The sequence below is a fragment of the Plectropomus leopardus genome, chromosome 6 (genome assembly GCF_008729295.1).
Source record: "Plectropomus leopardus isolate mb chromosome 6, YSFRI_Pleo_2.0, whole genome shotgun sequence".
Lineage (NCBI taxonomy): Eukaryota > Metazoa > Chordata > Actinopteri > Perciformes > Serranidae > Plectropomus > Plectropomus leopardus.
The window spans coordinates 16,444,927-16,462,498 of NC_056468.1; the positions used below are offsets into that span (position 1 = coordinate 16,444,927).

The 17,572-nt window shown below is 38.7% G+C and overlaps 1 protein-coding gene across 3 annotated transcripts in view; it reads left to right on the forward strand.

Moving 5' to 3' along the window:
• Positions 1-17,572, forward strand: part of edil3a (EGF-like repeats and discoidin I-like domains 3a) — a 131,602-nt gene that overhangs the window by 72,950 nt on the left and 41,080 nt on the right. For all 3 annotated transcript variants that reach the window (XM_042488581.1, XM_042488582.1, XM_042488583.1), the window contains 2 exons: positions 4,833-5,014; positions 16,955-17,110. In XM_042488581.1, the coding sequence (XP_042344515.1) occupies positions 4,833-5,014; positions 16,955-17,110 (338 nt within the window). The remainder of the gene's footprint in view (positions 1-4,832; positions 5,015-16,954; positions 17,111-17,572) is intronic.

Consider the following 17,572-nt stretch of genomic DNA (forward strand, 5'->3'; position numbering starts at 1 on the left):
CTTAGTTTTAAGGGTACTGGTGTAGTCATTTTTAAAACAATATCCGGCCAATTTTCATTATGATTCCATTTCAATAAACTACACAGCAGCCCTACGATATTTATTTTTAGTGTTTTGGTACAGAAATGCCAAAAGATATGTTTGGAAACAATGTCTCCATTCTATAGTTTGTCCACTAGAGCAGAGACAACTGTATTTTTCAACTGTTAAATATCCTGGCCATACATTTCTGGTAGGAACCTTATCAAAAATATTTATTTGTGTTATGGGCTGTGTAAAGAAATTATATCACTGCCAATTTACAAACTCAAAAATCACAATCAGCATCAGCCTCAAAATTCTTTATTAGCCAGGCTATAATTTTGTATTAAAAAGTGGATGAATGTTTTTTTGTTTGTTTGTTTGTTTTTATTTATTTTATTATTGTCAAGTATATTTTATTTTCTAAAATATCACTTGATGCAATGGACATTATAAATGCATACCTGCACACGCTCATACATCACAACCTCAACCACATATAATACATGCAGGTGCATTTCTTTCACTATCATTTTTTCACTCGTAGAACGTTTATTGTATTGCTGATGTCTTCTTTGTGTATTTATTATTCTTTTCCACATCCCCCTTTGCTGCTGCATGCTCATTAGTATTGGTGTGCTGGCATTAATTTCGGTGGGGCTCTAATTTGTTTAGGCTGTAGGTAGGGCTTGTGGGAGATGGATTCAGCTGTCACATCATGGTAGTGGTTGTGTTAGTGATGTGTGCTGTCGCAGGGCTGATGTATGCTCAGGGGCCAGCAGGCCAAGGCCCGAGGGCTGGCTGCCTCTGCTGCTCTGACGGACGACTGGCAGGCAGCTCGTTAAAAGTGGCCCTTCATTGCCGCAAGGTGAGAGGGACTGCGACTTTGCAACAGTGTCTTGCCACAAACATCCACATAGAATACCTTACAAGAGAGCTGCCCAAGAGGTACAACATCTAGACAAATATGATGCTTTGGTGATGCAACATCGCACCTCAGCCCTAACACTGGGTGGTAATGAGGAAAAATAGATTGCATTTCACTTTCAAGGGTTGAATCAGGGTGGTATGCCATGTAGCCTGTTTGCCCAAATAGCATGTGTAAATCCACAGGGTCCCCAACAAATTGCAAGTCAGGATTCATGAACAATGTTTTCTTGCTCTTATTATTGATTTGCACCCTCTAGTCCAAATTCTATATAATTGGTCAGGACATATCAACCTCAACGCAGTTAACACCCCTTAATGCCTGTACACCAAGGGGGTGTTTCTTTCATGCATTTCATTTGCACGTTAATATATTTTCAGACAGTTGTTTTTCTCAAAAGTTCTTTCAGACAGAACCGGAATATTAAATGGCTAACAGTGTCAACATTTTTCTTCAGAACAAGATTGATTTTCGGAGCTTTTGCACTGCAGACAAAGGCACTGAGTAATCACGCCATGGGAACAGACATCACGTCACAATTCGAAGCTCCTTCTTTTTTTATTAAATGAGAAAAGGGAGGATCTAGTCATCATTGTTAAACTGCTAAAAAGCAACTGTAATTAGGGCTGGGCAATGTTATTATACTAATATCTTGATTTTAGACTAGATATAATCTAGAATTGTTGTCTATTCCTGGTTTTAAAAGCTGCAGTAAAGTGATGTGATTTTCAGACTCCTCTAGCGGTTATATTATTTACCTTTAACCACAAATCTCATTGAAGCATTTTGTAAAAAGCCCCAATAGTCAACCCAGTCAATATTGTTGCGATCAAGATATCTAAGTGTTTGGTAAAAAAAAAAATATTGTAAAGGCCCCCCAATCTGTCTGAGCCTTGAGTTGTATGTGAATTGGTTTAACATGTCATTATTTGAAAAGTGTTTGTTCTTTCTAAGGAAAGAACGAAAAGGACCAAATTAAGTTCACCCATTTGAAAATCAGAAGGTCCTCTTCTCTTCAGCAGTAGGCCACCACATCCACCTACGCCGTCCTCTCATCAGTCTGGAAGCTATGAGTCACACACAAGGAAGAACTAGTGAAGCAAGAGTGATTTACCATAGTGGAATATATAAACACATCTCTGTCAGTACAAACACACACACATATACTCTTTGCTCCCACCCAGCCTCCAGTCGATCCCCCTGGACTGTCCTCAGACATTACTCACTGTCTCCCTGCCTCCCTGTTGCCTAGAGCCCCGCTGTTTTAGCAGCTGGAGAAGTCCTGCTAGGGTTGTTATTTTATTGTTTCATTCTTCTCTTGGCTTTCTTCTGTGGTGAAAGTCTTCTCACTGCTACCAACGCTGCCAGTTTCATTGTCTGCTGGTATGTGTGTATGCCTCATCTGTCTGTGTGTCAGCGCTGGCTTTGAAAATGCCAAGGTGTTTTGTTTAAACTGTGAAGGCATCACAGCCTTCGGGTGACCACAGCTCCAGGCTTCCCCTGAAGGCTGGTTTACACGGACACTTAGATTTCAGCCAGCATGAGCCAGCAGTGCCTCTGGCTGAACTCTACGCTTGATATGTCCTCATTCTTTTGGGACACATCCAAGATCCCTCAGCTTTCCCAACACTTGTGGTTTTTAGGCTCTTAAACACAGCTATTTAATCATCTGTGACCACAGCCATGCTAACAGTAGAAATCAAATGAGTGGATTAAATTTTAATCACATCCACCACTGTTCACAAGAAGGAGAAGAATAAATTCTGCGTGTCCTCTTTTATTACTCTAATCACTTTTATCCCTGTTGTCATTAGAGATAAACACCAGGAACAGAGTAGGAGGAATAACTCCCACATCATTTCCATCATAAACTGCATGCAATTGTGTATCAGTAAAATTAAATACAGCATCAGAAACACTCCTTTCTTCTCTGTAACACTAAACCATCATTCCAATTAGAAAATAAATTTGAAGAGCAAAATAAAAGTGAGAAATGCACACACTGCCACCTCCAACTGTCACATGTATTTGTTTACTGCTGTCACATAATAAGCAAGGCACTGGGAAATCAATTTCATTTTGCAACACACTTGAGTTTTATGTACAACTTTGTGACTTTTTAACTATAATGGAGAATTAGATGCTCAAAACTGCAACTTCAGGTAGTTTTTCAGTGCAGGATGCACTGTTTTGCTATCAAACAGGACGTGGAAAAATCCAGTAAACCCCTGTCCTTTAGACTTGTTCTAGCTGTTCTTCACTTAGATGTGTTATATTTTGCATACACAGTATTCATATAATTGCAAATCATGCTTATTATTATCCCAGTTATGAATCCTGCATTTGTGTCAACTAAATGCATGACTTAGAGACTAATTAAAACTTAAGCATCTGTCACAACTAGCACAGTACATCTTACAGCTGTGATGCTGTTTATGTTTAGGAGGCGCTGTGGGCTGGAAGAAATGTAATGATGTTTAGCAGAATCCAAACCGACTTTATGTCACCTCTCAGCTGTTTAGTTTTCTTACAAATCGCACAGCACAGCATGGGGGGGGGGACCAGTTTCTGAGCTACTTTTAAGTGAATAAGTTGATCTAAGTTGCATATGTAATAGAGAAAAAAATAACGCTTTCACTTTTGATGGCGATACACTACAGCTGTTTGGAACAACAATTTCACCCCAGTTGAACTGTTTAGGTTGTTTTCTTGGCACACCTGAGTCTTCAATTATGATCCTTTCCACAGGCTTCTTCTGATGAGTTATCTTATGATTAAAGGCTATCTATATGATTTGTATGCATAACCCATCTGATTTCAATACATCCTGAGCTGAGCGTTGTTCGAAAAGCAGATGTTTTTTCTTTAAACGCACAATTTTGAATATCTGGAGTGTAGAGTCAACATTTTTTAGACTTTCAGTTGTATGCAATAAAATGGTGTATTGCGGTACTTCTTACATTTATCTGGCATGCCATATGGAAACATACCCCTTTCCATCTGTTCCTGTATTGTCTTTTATTTTTCCCATGTTTTCTATTATTATTTAATTTTCCAAAAGGCTTTTTCAATAATGGAAACACAAAGAAGTAGTCTATTTAATAAAATTGCCAGTACCCCTTTCACCACAGGTATGTCTATCAAAATGCTCTTAATGTGCATGGGCATACCAATTAGGATTAAAAGGGACAACAAAGAAGAAAGAACAGTGAGTCTGTATGAAAATATTGCTGTCATGCCTCCCTACATTTAACTGCAGCCTGATGTTTAAAGCTGTTACAAACCTTGTTGACTTTAGGGATGATGCTGCCCATAAGTGGCCGTAGCTCCTCAGGTAGAAGCCTTAGGGCTCCCTTACTGATGGAAGAGATGAAGGAGAAACCTTTCATTTGGATGTGGATAGTGAAGGCAGAGACGAGACCACTTGTTGACTGCAGTGACTCAAAAAGATTTTGCCACAATGTAAATATTAAGGAATTTCATTTTGATGACTCGAAGTAACATTTATTGTAAGAGAGAAAAGATTCATGATGGACAAATTTATGACAACCTCTAAGACAAACTGTGAATAAGAGGTCATCTAAAGATGCAACTACAGAGAGCGAAGGAGAAGTTGCAGTTTTAATGATGATGCCTGATCCTGCACAGGCAAGGAGACTGAGGTTTTTGTCTCTGAGATAAACAAGGCTATTGACTCAGATGTGGAGACATAGAGGAGAAAAATGAAACAGGATGTGGAATACAAAATCACTGACATTACAGAACGTGGTCTTTGTGGTATTTTTAGAAATCCATATGCATTGCAGAGGCTGAGTTGCATGTTTTCGAGTGCTGAAATTACATGAAAAAGCTCATCTGTCTCTTTCTACCTCTCTTCACTCAGGATGCTCTGGACCACTAGGCATGGAGGGCGGTATAATCTCCAACCAACAGATAACAGCCTCTTCCACCCACCGTGCTCTTTTCGGCTTGCAGAAGTGGTACCCGTACTTTGCACGCCTCAACAAGAAGGGCCTGGTCAATGCCTGGACTGCTGCCGAAAATGACAGATGGCCGTGGATCCAGGTAAAGCACAGTCAGAGGGCAGGACACACGCAAAGCCGGGCTAGGGCCAGACACGAATCAATGAAGACAGTCTAAATTATAGATACGCTTTATTCTCTTGTTTGTTGGGGCTTTCAAATGTTAGACTTAAATTCTGGTATGACTATTGTTTGTGGTTGATGGTTAGAATAAAATGTCAAAATACAAATGTTAACTTTCGTGTTAATGACTGGTACTGTAAAAGTGATGTCTCACTCAGTGGAAATAAAGCGCAATAAAAAGTGTGAGCTTAAAAAAGAACAGATGCAGGTGTAGTCATGTGTGAGGAACTATGTGAAAGGGCATCACTGCTTTCAGCTATAGCTGTTGCATCTGTGGTGATGATGTGCTAACAGTTACAGTGCCTGCTCTTGTTTTGATGATTAGTCTTGACATGCTTACAGTTTTGGCCCTCCTGTAATCTGTGTCATCGAGTGAGTTTGTTAATAGAAGTTCCCGTGCAACAAAAGTGTGGTGCACAGTGTTGTAATTATTCTGTGCATTCATTGCTCTCTTTTTGTTATGTCCTTTGCAAATTCTGATCTGCAAATCATTGCGCTGTCAAGAGAGAGAGAGATTTGGTGTATAATTTTACACAACAGTGATTTTGCTGTTATCCATGAAAAATAACAGCAATTCAGTCCCTCTTTTTGTCCTTGTGTAAAATGGTTCTATGACCACCGAGGGGCCTTCATCCATGCCCTGTGTGTTGTGAAATGAAAAGCAGAAAAGTATTGATACAATTCTCCTTGTACTGCGGCTTTTATAAAGTCAGCCTTCGTGCTGTGTCATAAGTCAGTGCTTATTGACAGAAAGAAAGAAAGAATCACACACAGCAGACAGATCGATTCAGTGGATTTTGTGATTTTGCATATTATAATATAGAAAAATCCCTCCAGAACTGTACTATCAATGAATTTTGAGGCTAGGAACCTATAGTTGTAAGTGCCATTGCATTAGGCAAAATGTAATACTGTAGATTGTATTTTTTATCATTCTTGCTGTAGCAGTAAATGAGACAGTTAATATATGAAAAAAACATAATTCTGTGCCTACTCTTTTGCCTTGTAGCACCTCTAATGGCCTTAATTTATGTGGACAAAAATAAAATCTGAGTCAAGGAGTCTCTAACGTAGCTTTTAAACATGTCGATCAGGGTTCCTGAACTGCAGTCAAACTGCCAAACTTTATCAAATATGAATTAAGCTTGTTATTGCATTGCATATGTCTAACCTCAATGTTTTCAGAAATATATTTTAGTGCACTATTGAGCTTTTAACTGAAAAATAAATTGTGGAATATGAAGCACCAACTGGAGCATGTCTTTTAAAAACTTTAAAAGACACATTTTAGTGAACTGTTTAGCTTTTAAATGATAGAGTTTTTCATCTGGGTTGGCATGTGCTTTTTATTCGGAGTATTTCAAACATGCCAATTGGGTCGCAAACCTTCTCATTTTACAGTTAAACAGTACACAAAAATATGTGTTTGAAGCCATTTTAGGTGAGAAATAGGCAACACTGTAACAGAGTTGATTAACAGCTACGTTAGAGACTTCTCAGCTCTGATTGGCTGTCTTTTGTGCACCACGGTTTAAAGCTTTAAATGATAGTAATGACGCTGCAAATAGGGGGGTTAGGTTTAGGGTTTTCTTATTCACAGTGAAAATAAATTGATTCAAACTGGGAATTTTATTTTTATTTTTTTGTTGTGCTTGCATGCAAATACAGTATCAGGGTGCATAAAAAGTGCAGAAAAAAAGTTTCAGGTAAGGAACTTGAATTTCCTCAAATCCAATAACACCCCTGTGTATACCAAGCCTAATTTGGGGCTGTTGCAACTGGCCCACTGGCCTCCTGTCATTTTGCAAAATTGGACCCTGAGCAAAGCAAGATGGGTATTCCCTTTATATGTAGCACTGGTTGTATTAATTTATGTTGAGCAAATAGTCGTACATCCTGACCCTGTGCTGAAAAGGCTGTAGCATATAGAACAACTGTTAGATGATGTATAACTATTTTACGATTAATGTCTCCTCAACTCCAGTCCAGTCTGAATGCATCGTAATCAAGGTGGAAATATACAAAGAAAGTGAAAGTAATAAATCACATAGCTACTTTATTAACTGTGATATAAATAATGTTGTTTTCAGTTTTGTTACATTTCTTTTACTCTTGAGTCACTTCTGCCTTGACAGAAATGCCGAAAGAAACCTATGAAGTGTGCTGTTACCAGATGCATGATACTCAGACAGTGAACCGTGAACAAAATATAATAGAAAAACATACAACAGCGTGATGGAGAACGTGAAGCTGTACCTAACAACAAGAGAATAGTAACACAGGGCAAAAAATTGATTTTTTAAAAAAGGAAAAAAGAGAGAGGGAGCACCAGAGTGTCAAAGAAACAGCCGACATGAGTGAGAGAAAAGGAGCCTGGCACATGGAAAGGCTGAGGAGAGCGGGACATAAAACATTCAGGCAGTTTGTTTGACTTTAATGATGCCACGTGGGATGTTGCGCGGGATGCTGTAGGCATTGTGTATTTCTGTAGAGGGCCTGGATAATTGGGACGTGAGTACAGAGATGTACAGTCATGTCAGTGTTTTGGGATTATGTTAAGGAGTCGGCAGTGTGCTTTTGGAGTGCACAGTGATGTGGCGTGACTGCACTTGCATGTCATGTGAAACAGGTTATACTGACAGATGACGTCCCTATCAGGATCGGGATCAGATTTGTGTGGCTATTTGTAAGGTTTTCTCTGGTGCAGTCTGTGTCTCTTGATGCCAGCCGGTGTCAGCTCTTGCAAATCAATTGCAGAGCCAACATACATTGAATAATACATCATAGGAGTGCAGACGAAGCATGCATTCACCGTATATGTTTTTGTTTGTGTTACCGTTGGCTCGTGTGTCGAGTGTGCAGCTGTTCACACATCTACTGTACTGTGAGAATATCAGTTTGCCACAGCCTCACCAGGACTAGCTCACACATAAAATTGCATTTGAACACTCAAGGGAAATATGCTGCTGGTCTCACCAATATCAGCAAAACAGAACCTCACCAGGCTGCGCTGGAAGAATGAAACAATCCAAATCACTTGTGAAGAATAAGAGGATCTATACATAATTTGATGGGAGCTTAACGGTAAATGACATAATATTTTGATGCAGATCACAGTCAGTCGGAGTGCATATTCTGGCATGCGCCGATATGTTTATGTAATTTGCTTAGACTCTTACTGTCTGTCTGGGAAGATTTTCTGTTTTTATTCCAATATAAAAACTTTGTTACTGAAACATTCTGCTCTGCAGTCTGTTATGTGGCTGACATCTGACCCTAACAAATGCCTCTCTGTATTCTTTAGTCTCAGCATGATTGCAATCGTTAGTACCTGAATACAGCTTTTAGATACATACACCGTGGAATAAATAGTGTTACTCTGTATTTTTGGCACGTTTGGACCGAACTCTTATCAAATTTCCCACTAAAACTTATTGCAGCACTCAGAGCTAGAAACAGATGTCTGCTATGAGTAATTCATCACTCTCTAACAGCTGTCTAACAGTTGTCACCGCCTCTTCTCAGGTACTGACAGGTGGTTGGTGGGGCGGCCTATTCCTGGTTCTGCCTCAACATCTCAGTGCTGGCTTTTTTGTGCAGGCCATTTCAGATCCTCTAAATATTTGCAATGCCTCTATGACCAAGCACAGTGATTGCATATCACAGCCTATTACTGTGGGGTTGTGACACTGTCTGGATTATTTTTGCCTTGTGCTCTTGGAGGGATATTGGTTGAGTGGCCACTTGTACAATGAGTCAACACTATCTTAAAATGTATATATAGACATGCACACTTTTTGCCAGTCCCTTGCAGGCTTTTGCTGTCATTTGATTTGTAATCAAGATAATCTGGTAAGAATTGCTTTATGTCAATATGGACAAAACTGTTTTGTGTTGCAAAATAATGGAATTGAAAACATGGGATTAAACTGCAGTTAATTGCAAATTAAACAAAATAATAATCGTTTTTGAAGAATTGGTTTGGTTCAGGGGACATCGTAGAATATGTGTTTCTTTCTTCTCTTTCCCCCTTCTTTTCTTTCCTCTCTGCTTCCCTTCCCTCTCCCCTCTTTGTTCTTCTGCCTTTTTATTTTTGTGTTATACCTGTTTTCTCTTTTCTCCTCCATCTTGCATCAAATAGTTTAGCTGTTTTTAATTCTGTGGTTTATCATCTTCATTGGTGTGTTGCTGTGGTTGGACGCTATATACAGACCATGAGGTTGAAGTACCTCACACACTAAACATCTTATAAATCAACCAAAAGGAGGGGGATGTTTTTTAATTAGAGTACATACCTAATGTCTGCAAGTGTTATAGAAAAAGAGCCTCTTTAAATGTGTGTGTGTGTGTGTGTGTGTGTGTGTGTGTGTGTGTGCGCGCGCGCGCACGTGCACGTGCACGTGCATGCTTACATGCATTTTTTATACAACAGTGCCACAGGGCTCTTTGGTAGCTTCAAGGACGCAGGACAGTGTAATTGTTACAATGCTGCTGAAATTCCCTGAACAGTTTTGATCTCAGTGTGTAATCATCAGAGGATATTTTCTCACTTTATTTGCTCCTGACCTTTTTGTATGCGTGTGGGTGTGAGGTTTTGCTTGGTATGATTATGTTTGGTAATTGTTAGTGGTCTTGGCATTACACAAGCACTAGAACTTGCCACTGTATAGTGAGTTACATTTTCACCACTGTAGCTGCAGCTAAATGTGTTTTTGCATATATAAGTAAGTCTGAATGAGCTCTGGAGAGAATTTAATGGAAAGTATAAAAGAGTTATTTGATGCTGTTCCTCATTATTTAGCAGAGGCCCTTCAGGTTCTCATAAAACATAAGTACACCCTCACAGCAGTACTACAGAACTATAGAATTTAAAAGGAAGAATTGACATTTCAGTCACGGTCACAACTAATCATTACAGGATCTCAACTAATGATTTTTTTTATCATTGATTTTACTGTTGATCATTTTCTTGAATAATTAGTCAACCTTTCTGTCTTTAAAATGTCAGAAAATAGTGAAAAATGCCTGCCTAAATTTTCAAGAGCCTTGAAGTTTTCTTTTCAAAGATGTTTCGTCAGTTTTGCTTGAAAAATTACTGAAATTATTGATTGAATATTAAACTAGTTACCAATTGATTTTTAAATTGGTGAACTAATCTATCCATCAACTAATAATTTCGGCCATAGTTGTTAGATTCACTGCTCAAATTTGCTCCATACATGGATTTACTATTGTATTGGGCTCTAAATGTAGACAAAAAACATAAATCCTAAGAACAAAAATATTGTTATCTTAATTTATTTGCACAAACATGTGTTTAGAAAAGACAGTAAGAATTAAAAAAGTTTGACCACTGTGCAGTAGAGGAAACCAAAAATAGTTAAAAGGATACATCCCCTGCATTAAAAACAATAATAATACAGAACAAATAAAAAATAAAAACAAAGATTGCATAATTGATTAAAGTCTCAAGACTACACAGTAATACAAAACTGATAGAAATGTACAAGAAATGGCAAAAAGATGTGATAATGTAGATGTAGTGCCGTGCAGCGATGATATTAGGTAATTATGAGATGGTCCCTTGTATTTCAATGAAATATTGATTAAGAGAAGTCCAGCAATACAGAAGATAAAAGTTATTATAACGTTAAAACCCAGATTCTCTGCACATTAATGCATCCTGTCTTTGTTCACTGACACTCAAACCTGATAAATACATTCCTCAGTCAAACTATACTTGACCTTTGATCTCAAAGGGTAAGTGGAAACCAATAGGATGCCAACCTGCTGTCGAAAAACATTTCCTCAAACATAGAGGATTCTTCATAATAGTGTTTCCTGGAGGTAGACTGTGAATGACTGCTACAGGACATAATCAGTTCTAGGATATTGCAGATGGTTACTGAATATTTTCTCACAGCATGTGAATGTTTTTCAGAGCGAAAACAGGTTAAATCTCACCATGCAAACAAGTGGTGCTTTCTTTGTGCTCCAAAAAAAAAAGTTAAAGAACAGAAAATGTTTGATGTAGAAGTTCTTTTCTTTGGAGGCTCATGCATTTTACCCAGAGCACAAGATACTGTTTGTTTTATGGAAACTGAGGAAGGGTGAAATGGTGAGAGGGTAAGAGTTCATTTTAAACTTTGTCTTTTTGAGTGTTCCTTGTAGCTCTGTTGCATAAACTTAGACAGTACAATGGACACACAATTCTGTATTTTTTAAATTTTTCAGCAAGGACATTTTTGCTTCGTACCTTGATAAAAATCTGCATCTAAATATAAGCCCTTTCTTTTAGAAACATGATGATGAAATGTTGATTATTAACCTACTATACACAGCTGTTGACAATGTATTTAATTTTTTTGCCACCAAGATAGGCAATGTTGCAATACACTATCCACTTATAGTGACTGTAATTTTTTTTTTTATCAACATTTAACCTGCATCTTTCCCTTACTGTATCCAAAATGCTTTTGTTGCCTAAAGACTTGAGTCTGGATGCCAATGTGGAATTTTGGTGTTACAGTCCTGCATTCTGTATGTCCGCCATCCACCCTGACCAGCTCCCTCCACAACCAGCGCAGTGCATACGAATTTGTGGTATTTCATTAAAGGGGAACATCACCTAAATAAAAAATTCCAGTGTTATTTCTATGGCCCATAGGAAAGTTCAGCCAATATTTATGAACATGAGCCACTCTCTCTCAAAGTCAGAACTAGAGAAGTATGTCTCAAACTTGTGATGTCATAGGGTTTAAAGTCTGGACAGTGAATGGGTTAACCCTGACCCTGATTTTGCAGCCCAGTCTCATTCCCAACCTGTCAAATACCTCAGCTTTGTCGGTGCGTTCAGCATAAGTGTATGATGCCAAAAGACACCTTGTGCATCCACATGAACGCTGCTGGACAGTGGCCATTTATAAAATCTTGACCAAGTCTATGGATCATCTCCAGACTTAATACCCTAAGACATCACACATTTTAGTTTTAGCACTTTTTGGATTTGGAACAGAGTTGTTTATGGTAACTAACATTTTTTGGGGGGACTGACCATTGGAATAAAATATATGAATTTTTAAAGTGTGCTTAATTCCCATTTAACTCAATGAAATGTTGTCTCTGGGTATAATCCAGGCAACCATTATGTTCTCATTGCAACCTAATTATAATAAGTGTAAAAATGTAATTTCAAGAAGACACTATACCAAAATAAACATAGTGGTAGACAATCATGCTGACTTTTGCAAAATGTCTTAATCACAGTACTCGTAATAACAATGGACTGTGTAAGACTGAAGTGGTTCTGTGCCATGACCAATAAGTAATGAGTATGTAAGTGTAATTGCATCACATTATGCTTCACTTTCATCCATGTACATTTTATCAAAATTAGAGTTCAACTGCTCAGTGCATTTAAAAATGATGGCAAATTTGTGAAATAGTTACAGGAAGATGGTTTATTAAAGAAACACATTTTTGGGGGGGTCGGACAGGTATTGTTAATCTGTCTTTTGTTCGTGTAATATTTGTAATTTGATAAGGATATGTTAACTGTCTCTTACATTGAAGTGTTTTCTTACCACCTGACACATAGGTCTGTAGAGAAAGGTCTGTTCATGGAGGAAGTTTTCCAATGAAGCCTAACTCAAACAAATAAATGCATCACTATTAGCGCCGGGATGATGCACGTATGTTTTTGAGTGGTCATTAAAAATGTGAAGGATCACCCCAATTACCCCTCCGGTGACCTTTTAGTGACAAGGCTTCTAATTAGTGCAAGAAGTATCTATCTCTATGGAGGAAACTGAGAAGAGCCAAGTAATGCTGTGCATGAGAAAGAGTGGATCAGTGCAGCTCTTAGGCTCTAAGAGGGGTCCTTATGTATAACTAACTTGATACCTTATTTTAAGTATGTAGAAAAATATGTATTATTGAGTCTCTAATAATATAAATTTGAAAGGAAATCAATGCTGCAGTAAAATTATTCGACATTATTCCATTAGTTTTTGACAGTTCAGACAAAGTTGGTGAACATAAACAGTTCTTTTCTTGTACTGGATCCGTAAGAGCCAGTACTCTAATATCCAATGTCCTCAGGAGACACAGCTTAGAGGTTTTTTTTTTCATTAACAGAAAAGGAGTGTATAACTTAGTGAGCTCACACTATCTTTTCGAGCTTTTACTCTCAAATATTTTACTTGTAAATTGCCTTATTTCATAGTAATGCCAACATTCCTGCACCGGAAAATGAGCTCAAGCCCCCAGAATACCATCCTGAATGTGGAGTCATTGTCAGTGAAGTTAGACTTCCATTACTCATGGATCGGCTTTAAAATGGCTCATGTTCTTAAATAGAAACTGACTTCAATTTCACAAGCATTAAACTGAAAAATAGTCTTGTTTGTTTGCAACACTGCATTAAGTTATGGACTTTGTTGCCTAGAAGGCATAATCTTAAAAAAGAAATGGTAAGAATAAGTGCAACCTTGAGCCATACTTGTTCAATTCATAGGACTAATTTAAATTCTGTTTTAGTCTGCATTTCTTTCCTTAGGTTTGGCCATTTCAGGTTAATGGTCCTTTGCTTAACACTCACTCAGTACTGTATTATTGCTGCCCTTCTGTTCTGCAACTATGGAAGACTAGACAGCTGTGTTTTTATATTTTGTCAGTAGCTGAGCGAGACAAGCCAAAGTGTCTGTGTGTGTGTGTGTGGGGGGGGTTCCTGAAAATGAAGCAGCTTGTTGTGAACACAGTGCCAAAATGATTAATGAATAATTGTCATCGCCGTTTATTTACTTTATCTCATTTGTCACAGACTATCACGAGTTTGTTACAGTATTATGGTATTGAAATTGCCCTGTGTTATCCTGCCCTACTTTTTGTATCAATATTAATATCCACTTTAAAAAAAAAATGGTGGGCTGTGTGCGTGCCTGTGTGTGCCTGTGAGTGCAGTTTGTGTGTAACCACAGGCTTCTTCATGTTGTCACAGTGAAGTGAGCTGTCGTCAGCTGTCATCAACTTTTATAAAAAAAAAATAACAAAATCACTCCAGAGACTTCTCACCAGAATTACAGGGTGAGTGAGCCAGTTTTGTAACAGACAGCTGTGAGGGGTTTAAGACATAGACTATCCAAAAACATGCATCTGTCATGTGTAGCATCTCTCATACTGTAGGTCTATGAGGCTTTCTGCCATCCTGTAATTAAAGGCAGGTCTCTGTTTTTGGCAAAGACATGGGTAGAGAAGATGAGGAAGCAACAACCATCACTACTTGAGTGTGATAGGCTGAGACGTCTGCCAATCAAACAAGAATGTTTCAAAATCATAGACAGTATAAAAGGATGGATGTAGCCAACATGATGCCACTGATTGGTAGGTGAACTCCTGTTTTTAAGCCTCAAGTTTGACATTTTGGCTTTTGCTATTTTGCATTTTTGGAGCCAGAAGTGACCAAATCTGGTGGAGCTGTGAAAGAGCAAGGGGTGGATAAGAATCAAAACCCTATTTGTACAGGACTAGTAGTAGGACTAGTATTAACCCCCACCCCAATGTCTGTTTTTCATGTGGCGCACGAGCATCAGAAAGCAAATGTTGTATTTTACTCAGATTTCCTCAATGATGTCATTTGTAGCTCCCCTCTACACAACACAGAAATACTACTATTGCTAGCAGTGACAAACTTTGTTAACCTTTTTTATGTGGCTTAAACAAACAGAGCCAGTTTTTCCAAATATTTTCACATTTTACCCATCTCATCATCTTTGTATTTCCTCTTCTGATGGATTTTAGTTTGCTTTTTCTGCAAACAGGTCTCAATGCTGTGTAACAAGATGAGCCTCCTACACCCAAAATGCTGTCAAAACTTCAATTTATAATCACCAATGCAGTGTCTGTAATTCTAGACTAGGAAAGAGGCAGAAGCACTGCATGGAGAAAACCGAAATACGCCCCCAAATAACAGAGATGCCGATTTACATAGGACTAATATTATCACACAACCTCAGTGCATTGTGAATTATGGTGGGTAATTTGGAATTTTTACTTGACAAGTTGCTGACATGGCTGATTCACAAGGGATTAAGATCATAGACCGACACAGTTTTTACAAAATGCCAGAGGTCCCCAGGTAATACTAGTCCCATGAGAATAGGGCTATAGAATACAGATGGGGTGTCGCTCAAAGCAGCCCCGCCTTTAATTATGCATACATTTAAGCCTTAATTAGATTTTAAATGGATGAGGTATAAAAACAAAAAAAACTCCTGCCTGTTAATTGTCATTACCAAGAAAATAAGCTATAAAGACCAAAAACATTTTTGCCCCCGGCTTTACTCAACTCAGAATCGACAATTGTTTTGTTTTATAAACAAAGTTTTAAAGTCTACAGACTCCATACAATTTTCTGTGCGACAGCTGCATTTAGGCCAGTTAGTAAACAAGCTAACGGCAATAACAACAGGTCGTAAATGTGCAACAACATTTTTTTGCCGACACTAGATATTAAACATAGCCAGAGACTGTATCATCTGAAGTTGCTGTGAGCTGTAAATTCACCACTTTCAAACACAAGGTTTCTCCTCTATCCTCCTCTGTGCTGCTGTCTGCATGTCTGCAGCTCCAAAGAGAAGCATGAAAGTCAAGAGCTCTCACTCTGCAGGAAAATCTGGGGAACAAATTGTCTCCACAAGTACATTGCACAGCATGCTGACTAGTAAAAAAACAAACAAACAAAATGAAAACAAAAACAACTGCTCAATTAGAAGCACTCTTAGTCAACTGAGAGTCTCTGACTGATGATTCGAATCTCTGACTTTTAAGGGACAGTCCCATTAAATATGTTTATTTCTGCTGTAAAATTTGACATTTGAACATGGGGTTATATTACCCTGTTTTTGAGCCAGCCTCAAGTGGCCATTCAAAGCAGTTTTTGGCATTTCTGTGTTGGCCTCCTTTTTAAACCCAGAGGTTGCAGCTTGTTCGACATGTATCATCTCTGATCTATGACATTTCTTACAAAAACTGCAACCCTGGTATACAATAGATGACCAATAGAATGAACTGAGGAAGAGATGCTGGTGCTGTATGGAGGAATCCTTCAGGAGCCATCATGTTGTGGTTTTTAGTGATGTGCAGCTTGTACTGGTTTCAGTTTTGACCACACAGTGTGATGGACACTAGTTTAAACACATAATGAAATAAAAGCACCATTAAAGCTGTATCTGTGCATGCTTATAAACCATATTATTCTGTTTTTCACCTGAAAACTGTAGATGTAGCATCATGAATATGGAGTGATGTGCTACACTTGCATGTAAACACTAAAAACATAAATTAAAATACACACACACACACACACACACACACCAAACTAACTTGAGAGAGGATAACATGTGTAATTGGTGCACTGTTGCTAAAATGGACTATTGACATGTCCTGTCAGCGGCAAAGCAGACCTTAAACTGGTGTGTAACACGTCTAACGTGCTTAGATAACAATGATCCTGCTTTGTGCGCGCTAAGCAGGATCTATGGAAACATTCATCACTTTCCTCTTTCTTAGCTCTCTATTTTCCTCTTGGCTCTCAAAGCCTCTTTACATTGGCACCATATTGACAGTCTGCACAGGGTTGACAGACTGGATCTGGAGCGTGAGGATTGATTAAATGTTCCATTTGATCACAGACTTTCTGAATAAGATGGATGGCCCTGACAGAAGAGATACAAGAGGGTGACTTGATTCTCATGACTTGCATGCGCACATTGCTCGTGCACGCACACAGATGCACACATTCAAACTGCCTGGAAATAAAGCTATCATTTCTTGATTTTGCCTTTTTTTTGTGAATTCACAGATAAACCTGCAGAGGAGGATGAGGGTCACAGGTCTAATTACCCAGGGTGCAAAGCGTATTGGCAGCCCAGAGTACGTCAAGTCTTACAAAGTAGCCTACAGTGATGATGGGAAGACCTGGAGAACATACAAAGTCAAGGGCAAAGATGATGATATGGTGAGTACACACATGTGAGCACACAAACACAACGCATACACACCCTTTGTCATCTCTCCACTCTTTCCTCTTACCCTCTATAATACACAGAAAAAGATACACACATGCCCACACTCACACACATGCACACACGGCAACTGGAGACAGTGCACTCAGTCAAGGGCAGGGTGGAGGACATGATGAGATGGCTTTTTAATTAGCTCGCACACACCGGGCCCATCTTGCTGCCCCTTACCCCCCTCCACTTTTATGACTTCTAGATTGAATTTTTATACTATTTGGGGATGAACAGCCACCAAATAGGCCACACAGCATTCTATCATTCCTGACAGCAAACCACGGCTGTCCTCCATTTGGCCAAGCTCCGAATGACCCCGACTTCCAAACTTGTTTTCAGATTTATGACATGGAACAATGAGTGTGGACTCGAATATTCTGTGATGTCAGTTGTGTTTGTTGTCT